This window comes from Dioscorea cayenensis, chromosome 5 (genome assembly GCF_009730915.1).
Source record: "Dioscorea cayenensis subsp. rotundata cultivar TDr96_F1 chromosome 5, TDr96_F1_v2_PseudoChromosome.rev07_lg8_w22 25.fasta, whole genome shotgun sequence".
NCBI classification, from domain to species: domain Eukaryota; kingdom Viridiplantae; phylum Streptophyta; class Magnoliopsida; order Dioscoreales; family Dioscoreaceae; genus Dioscorea; species Dioscorea cayenensis.
The window spans coordinates 13,877,401-13,885,572 of record NC_052475.1 but is presented as its reverse complement, the minus strand read 5'-3'; the positions used below and the strand labels follow the sequence as shown (position 1 = coordinate 13,885,572).

At 38.3% G+C, this 8,172-nt stretch overlaps 1 protein-coding gene across 1 annotated transcript; it reads right to left on the bottom strand.

Annotated features, from left to right (window-relative positions):
- Positions 1–1,181: 1,181 nt before the first annotated feature.
- On the bottom strand, positions 1,182–6,952 carry LOC120262048 (cell division control protein 48 homolog C). The gene is made up of 9 exons (XM_039270099.1): positions 5,998–6,952; positions 4,888–5,501; positions 3,703–3,855; positions 2,957–3,073; positions 2,717–2,821; positions 1,881–1,946; positions 1,678–1,742; positions 1,396–1,597; positions 1,182–1,266 (listed from the first exon to the last, which is right to left on the bottom strand). The coding sequence occupies exons 1-9, from the start codon at positions 6,899–6,901 to the stop codon at positions 1,219–1,221; spliced, it is 2,274 nt and encodes a 757-aa protein (XP_039126033.1). The 5' UTR covers positions 6,902–6,952; the 3' UTR covers positions 1,182–1,218.
- Between the last annotated feature and the right edge of the window lie 1,220 nt (positions 6,953–8,172).

Genomic DNA, 8,172 nt, shown 5'->3' with positions numbered 1-8,172 from the left:
CAGACAAGCTTATCAAATGGCAGAAAAGAAATTGAAGCAGAAGACGATGGTACAAAACAGTAAACAGACATACAAGTGATTCTACTGAGGACATGTACAGCAGAAAACAACACCTAGCAAGAAAAAAAGTGCAAGAAAAGAAAAGAGTTTGTTCGAGTGCCTTCGACAGGGTATCTCAAAAATGAATTGCTAAATTCATATTACATACAATGTGCGGCGATCTAAAGAGAATACATCAAAACTGTGAATTTCACTTATCATTCACACAACATGATTTCTATTTTGAAGAATGCCTTTCAGGGATATGTATAGACTATGTATGAATATAAATAAAACTTTGAGAAAGAAATGGATTCCTCTTGAACTATTCCTATTCTATGTGCATTTCTGATCCCTACAAAAATTGTAGTAAAAATCAACTACTTTGTTAATTAATATGCTTACATCCTTTAAATCACACTGCTGAAGGGTGTCAAATCAAGCCACTGGCATGGAACTGTGATATAGAAACAATTTATCTTTACCTGCATGACATTCCTAAAGATTGAAAAATTAGAAGCCATGGTTCTCACATCAAGCGATTGAAGTTTTGAGAGAATGATGTCTCATAGTAGCTCCTTTGCTGCTTTCACCAAAAAGAAAAAGGAAAACACACATGGTCAGCAAACATTCTCAACTCAGTAGGGTAACTTTAAATCAAGAGCACTAATTCAGAATTCACCAGCAAATTTTTCTAAATAAAAGAAGGAAGACACTGTAAGCACTTCAGCAAATTTGTACAAGCAGATGTGTGAAAGAAGATAGCACCAAAGTTAGCATCGGCCACCAATACAAGAAGATTGGGGTGACCAGAGACAGGTCACGCAACATGTGTGAGTGCAAGAAAAGTGCATTTCTCTGATTTTCATTTTTATAATAAAGATTATTTAGCTCTTATGAAGTAAGGAATATGCATCACGTTTATTAAGCTACTGGTACAATGTGCTAAGTTGCAAAGTTTAATGTAAATCATTAAACAGCATAGCAAAGCCACATGTCCTTATTCCAAAATATAGATTACTTTAAGCAACAGCATTAAATAGTAATCTAGATTGACCAACTTAAAACATACAATACAATACCTGTTTTTGAGACTGAAGGTGAGATTTTTCCTCAGAGCAGGTTCAAAATGTGATGTCTTAATACGACTTGGTCCAATATCTGGCGTCCCCCAGCTCACTAGATAACAGCTTTTTCTTCAACAGCAGCCGTAGCAGCTACATTCATCTGGTTAAAACGCAAAACCAAATTCAACAAATGATGCAGTAAAATACTAAAGCAAGCCAATATATATATACATATATATATATATGTTAGTACAATAGTAACTATTCACTTTTCTTTTCTTTTTCATACCAATGCAGACAGATCAGCCCCAGTCAGATTATTGCACTCCTCTCTATGGGCAATGGCAACAAAATCAACATCAGCTGCAATAGGTTTCTTTCTTGCAAGTGCCTTCAAAATTAATGCACGCTCATCTGCAGTAGGTAGAGGAACATAAAGCAATTTCCCGAGTCTTCCTGGTCGTAGAACAGCAGGATCCATAACTTCAACTCTGCCACAGGATACTAGATCAGACTCAAAGGCAAAACCTGGATCTACAGCTAAATAAATTATGTAATAACTCAGCTTACCCTATTTGTAGCTCCAATAACATAAACACCTTGTCGTTGATCAGCACCATCAAGCTCTATGAGTAGCTGCAACAAGAAAGGATAGGTTAGAAGGTATGAAGGATGACATTACCAGCAAACAAATTGGTTTAGTGGTTGAAGGTGGGGAATAAATGGAAAATTGTCAATTCAAGATGCTACTATAACTAACAGATAAAATATAACCTGGTTTAGTAGCCGCTCAACAACCCATCCCCCCTCCTTTCCTCTCTTGGTAGTCAAAGCATCAATCTGGAACAATGTTTAAAAAGCATAAGCCAAGATTAAAGAATAGATTCAGACTGGGCCATCATCGAAAATATAGCATATTTATCATAATATGACGTTATGCACACTTGAGTCCTATCATTTCTGTATTTCCAAGCAAATGTTTGAAATTCTCATACCAACCCGAATTCTCCACTACTGTAGGGGAAAAAAAATTTAACTTGAGAAGTGACTTTTGAAAAATTACCTAAAAGAGTTTCTACTTTTAGCCACCAACTTGACCATGCATTAAGGAGTTCAACAACTGCTTATGAGGTATGACTCAGATTTTAGATATTCTTAACACAGTTTCCACCCACCAACTTTATAAAAAAAGCATACCAGTTTACCTTACTTAACAAAATTGATAGCTATTGCATAGAAGAACTTAACAAATATCATGCAAGTACATAGTTGTGATTAATTCAGATAATTTAGCCTAGATGAGTAAAATATGTTTCAGCACCATTACTTAATGCCTGATCGCTAAGCATATCATGGCTTAATGCTTGAAAGTTTTTGCTTAATAATCAACTGTATGGCATTTGTTATCACTGTTATCTGACATAGTATACTGTTAAAGTCACAGAACTGAGTAAGCAAAACAAGGCAAATATAAACTTATGTGGATCATCCACAAGAGGAATATTGATTAGTCAAGAAATTTAGTTATGCAACTCAAGGTCGTCATTAACTGAGAATATTTCATGATATTTACTGTTATGATATATAATTAGAATGGAAGTAGATTTTACCTCATCAAAGAAAAGAATGCATGGCGCACATGTTCTTGCACGGCTAAATAATGTTCTAACTTTCAGCTCACTTTCCCCAACATACTTGTTTAAAAGTTCAGGACCCTATATAAAAGTATATGAGCAATCAAAGAATATTTTTAAAATTAAAACCAATCAAATTATAACTACCAAGAAAAGCAAAAATGAATATGCTTAAAAGTTAAAATGCCAACAGATAGAAGGTGTATAATGACAAACCTTGATATGTATAAAGTTAGTACCAGCCTCATTTGCTACAGCCTTAGCAATTAAAGTTTTCCCACAGCCTGGCGGTCCATAAAGCAAGAAACCAGCTTCCATGTTCACACCAAATTCCTGATCAAGATGAACAATACCAGCACTTAAGAAAATTTCAAATACAGATTAAGTTGCAGAAATGGGTATAGTGCAAAAGGCCACTATAATATAAAGGTGTACATTACTTATCCCAAATGTAATGAAAATTAAAAAACACAAGGAAAAGGCGCAGCAATTGCCACCTTTATCTTGCCAATCCACCATTCATCTTAAATCAATGTATTCTACAAAATCTATATTCTACCAACTATTGCCCAATAGTTGGATGCCCCCAAAGAAGTCGATATCATATTCTAATAAATAAAAGGGCAAATTAGAATCAGCATATTGACTGGATGAAGAGCGGCTGAAACAAGGGAAAATGCATCATATAAAAAACTAATGCAAATTTCAAGGGAAATTTTGACATGTTAATTGACCAAACAATACAGACTAAGACTGAATGGCAATTCTTGTTTGCATCCTTCTTGCTCAACAAGTAAAAAGTAGCATTAACATTGCAATATATCTAGAATAACAATAGAGGTCAAAATCAAAGGACAATAGATCTTAAAGAATAAATAAACAAATAAACAAGAGCATTGACAGTTAGTTTAAAGCACCTATGTAAGACATATATATATATATGTACATGAGGACAGACATACCACATAATGCTCAGGGTGTTTTATAGGTCGAACAATGTAACGATCAAATTCTTTCCTTAACGAGTCTAGACCACCAACATCATCCCAAGTAACATTAGGTATTGAGGAAAATCCTTCTCTTCTAGAAGAAGGTTGAACCATTTTAACTGCTTCCTGCAGGCAAAATAAATGGTTTCTTTAGTTGAAAATGACAAACTATCAATCAACTAACTGAAAATAGAAATGGAGGATTCATTCACTTAACATTACGTTTGACAAATGGAGGCTATAAATTTGCTGGCTAGCCTGGCTTAACTACTTAGACATCAATAAATGAAGAAAAGAGAATAGAAATTACTGAGGAACATCCTACCGTGGACTGTACAAAGTAGCATGGCAAAATTACTCTCTGGTCCGATCAAACCCCTATAACTAGCCTCATTTGGTTTAGGGCTTCGCTTCTCATTGAGTTGAATTAAATTTAAAAAATCATAAAATGTGAAAAATTAGAAAACCCAGTCACAATGAAGAAATAAAGGATTAAATAGCCATGTCTCTGGTATCTCAAAGGCTTAATATTAATATCAAAACAATATCACTTTCAATCACATTAAATTTAAAAATTGAGAGTGTAAAAAGCTAAAATTAAGAAATTTGTATATTATTAGGATCTCAAAAGTTGAATAAGATTATCCAAAAAAAAAATCACTTTGAAATTATATGATAGTAGTGTATAAACCTCAAATTAATTGATAGGTAGAAAAGCAATTAACTTAATTCGTCACCCAGAGTTACCCACACAGATTGTGAAGATGATTGAACCTAATAGATCTAGTTGCCTTGGCGTATGAGTTTTACAGACATATGGCTTCCATAACAAAGTTACCTAAAACATCAAACAGATGAGGAAAACAAAAGCTCGGTATCTGTCATAGTCAATAATAATACCACATCAAACATCTGAACAACATACAGAAAAATAGATTGATGAAACTCTGCAGCTTCTATGGTCATGTAAAACACTAACTACAAGCGTCACTCATAGTCCATAAACTATTAAAACAACACCCAGAAAACCAATATGCATGAAATATAAGGAAAAGATATAAACTAGAGATAGATTCTGCAATATAAAAAACAGAACTATAACATAACTGACTCCACAACAAACTAATTATAGATATGCATATAAGAGGGAGACACTACCTCAAAATCCTCCATGGTAATACTAAGGCTCTCCATTTCTTCAGGAGCCCATGGCTGCCTCCACCAATCTTCATTAATCTGCTCTTTTGCTTCACAACAAAATTCAGACTTTCTTGTATCTATTACTCGCTTCATTGCCAAGTTTCCAGCCTTGTTTGCCAATGCTGCCAAATCAGCACCGACAAAACCTGGTGTAGATCTGGCAATTTTAGAGATATTAAACTTTCCCTCAAGCTTAAGTCTACGTGTGAGAACATTCAATATCTCCATCCGCGTGCTTTCATCAGGAACTCCTAAATATATCTCACGGTCAAATCTCCCAGGCCTCCTCAGAGCCTGGTCTATTGCATCAGGTGTATTTGTAGCTCCAATAACAAGAACATAGCCAGGCTTTTTCCCAGATGTTTCTGAGTCTGAATCAGCATCCATTGACTCAAGTGTTTGGTGTGATTCATCCATGCAAGTCATCAGCTGTGTCACTATTCTACGTTCCATCTCCCTTTGTAGATTTTCTCGCTTGGATGCAATTGCATCTATCTCATCAATAAATACAATCGAAGGAGCCGTCCTGTATGCCTTTTTGAAAAGATCTCGTATGTTTTCTTCAGAGGCACCTATAAGCAATACTCAAAATTTAAGACTAAACATTTTTAAAGGCCAAATATGAAACAAGCGTTCAGTTATAACAAGCCACACACTATATCTCCATTAATGTTACTCGCCAATCAATTCTACAAAATCAGTTTTTCTGAAAAAACACTACAGAAAAATTTACAATACAAGTATGCTTTCTTCAGCTAACCTAAACAACAAGTATGCTAGTTCGTTATTTTCCAATAACTGCAATCAACACAGGATCTTTATCATCATTAGCCTTCAAAAATCCAATAAGCATTCTCATCAAGCGAAGTCCAGACACTGAAAAACATTATTAGTAACTGGCGATGCAGTCATCACCCACAAAATCATGCCTTTCTTGCTGATCAACTTACTCCGTATCCAAAAAGCTATTGAAACAAAGCAAGGATTCATCACACTAAGCAGACAAAAGAACAACATTTTCCTAAGATTAGGTGATGGCAGGCGCTAAGGGCGAGTAAAAGAGCTTACCAGAGACACCAGAGACTACTTCAGTTGCCGAAATCTTATAAAATGGGACACCAGTCTCATTCGCAATAGCATGTGCCAGCATAGTCTTCCCACATCCCGGCGGCCCATGAAGCAAAATCCCAGAAATCGGCCTAACTCCAAGCAACTTTGGCAGCTGGGGGTGGCAAAATGGCACAATCACCTCATTCATGAGATCCTCCAGCACCCCTTTCATCCCCCCAAGATCCCTAAATTTCGGTCCTTCATCCCTGCTCACCACATCACCCCCATCACTCCTCTCCGCCACCGCAGTCTCCACCGTACTTCCTCCCTCTCTCCCATTCAACTCCAAGCTGCAAGCCTCCTTACTAACAGCAGGCCTCTCGATCTCCACATTGTCATCCTCCTTCGCTTGCGGCTTCTTCTTCCCCACAGACGCCTGCTTAACATAACTATCGCGGAGCATCGACTTGGTGAGATCAAACTTCGGACTCAGCTTTTCCCCGAACGCATCATCATCATCATCATCATCATCATCATCATCATCGGATGAAGATGATGACGGCGAAACCGAGGAAGACGTCGATGATGAAGATTGTTCATCGAGGCGGCGCCGGCGACGGAGGTGCGCCTCCTCTAAATCCAGGATATCAGCCTTAGGCCGCGGCCGCCGGCGACCAAGGGATGCCGGGGAAGCATCAGAGGATGGGGATCTCGGGGATTGACGACGAACGGCTTGGAGAGCTTGTTGAACATGGTGCGAGAAGGGCTGGAGCTTGAGCCGGGCGTAGTCAGGGAATTGGGAACGGAGATGGTCGACAACGGCATCAGCGCCTAGGATTTGAAGGTCGGAGGTTCGGATGCGAGCGAGAAGGACGGAGAAGAAGGTTGAGGAGCGGCCGCCATTGCTCGCCCTTTTCCTCATCGCTGCTGCTTCTTCTCCGTTGTCTTGGTGCCCTAAACCCCAATGAAATCCCTAGGTTTATAAATAAATAAATAGGGTTAATTTTTGGATAGGCCACCGAACTTTGCACATTTTTCAATTTGGTCACCATACTTCAATTTGTATCCAATCAGTCATCCAACTTTAATTTCATTTCATCATGCAGTCACCCAGAAAATTCCGACCCCTAATTGCTGATGTGGCCACCGGAGAATCCCAGTCATCATTACATGGCCATGTCATTTATCTCAAGTGGCATAGTGACTCAGCAAACTTATGCCTTGTCAGCAAATGATGCCATGTTGGCATCTTCTTCTCCAAAAGCTTAGGCTGAATTGTCATTGTTCAACCCAGCCTACTCCATGGTTCTTACCCTTCAAAGCACCATGGCCTCCTCCTCAAAGGTCCTTTGCTGCCGCCATTCATCACTGGAGATCCCGCCAGATTCCTCCACGTCGCACGGCCATCTTGTAGACAATTCCTCCACAGCTCTTCCCCACAACATACTGCCCGAGGGCTCGGGAGAAGCTTCTCCGACTCCATCATGAACCTTTCATCTATTGCGGCGTACCTCGCCTTCTCGCCTCCTCTCCTCTCCCTATCCTGGGAGTTGGCACTAGAGCACCACCACAACCATGCATAATAGCGGCCGCTACCATCGCGACTTTCTCTTTTCACGAAACTCAACAAGGCTTTCAGTGTTCTCAAACTAAACCAATGCCTCTCGTATCACCCGATTGTTGTTGCGGTGATGCGCTACACCATCTCTGAGACCTCATCGTAAGTCCCATAAACAATTGCTGATCATATATGGCCAACATCAACTCAAAATTACACAGCCAATTCAAAGCTTCAGTTTAAGCCTTCTTTTTTTTTTTAATTGTTCTCTATTCAATTTAGAACTTACTCTTTTTCCTCTTTGACATGGCACCTCCAAGATGTTTGCTTTTGAGCTTCATAATGACCTGAAACAAAAATATTTGCCTTCTTTTATCCCCCACCATTAATAGTATTTTGAGAAAAAATTTGCATTTTAATTAGTTTTTCTACCTGTGATTTTTTTTTTAATGTAGATTGATGCTTTCTTCAAGTGCGGGGGAACACGGAAGGAAAAAAATAATTCTAAGCACCATGTATAAAAATCGAGTACCAATTAATATACAAAGTTGTAATCTTACTTTGCACGGATACACGGGCTTCCCTAGCAGCTTCTTCTCGGAAGGGATGACTGCTGCATTGTTCCTTGATTCTCT

Bases quoted from the DNA above. Each gene is read 5' to 3' on its own strand.
- LOC120262048 (XM_039270099.1), bottom strand. From the start codon at position 6,901: ATGAGGAAAAGGGCGAGCAATGGCGGCCGCTCCTCAACCTTCTTCTCC. The intron at 5,502-5,997 runs GTAAGCTCTTTT...TATTGCTTATAG, and splicing joins AGTAGTCTCTGGTGTCTCTG to GTGCCTCTGAAGAAAACATA. The intron at 3,074-3,702 runs GTATGTCTGTCC...CATCTTGATCAG, and splicing joins AACACCCTGAGCATTATGTG to GAATTTGGTGTGAACATGGA.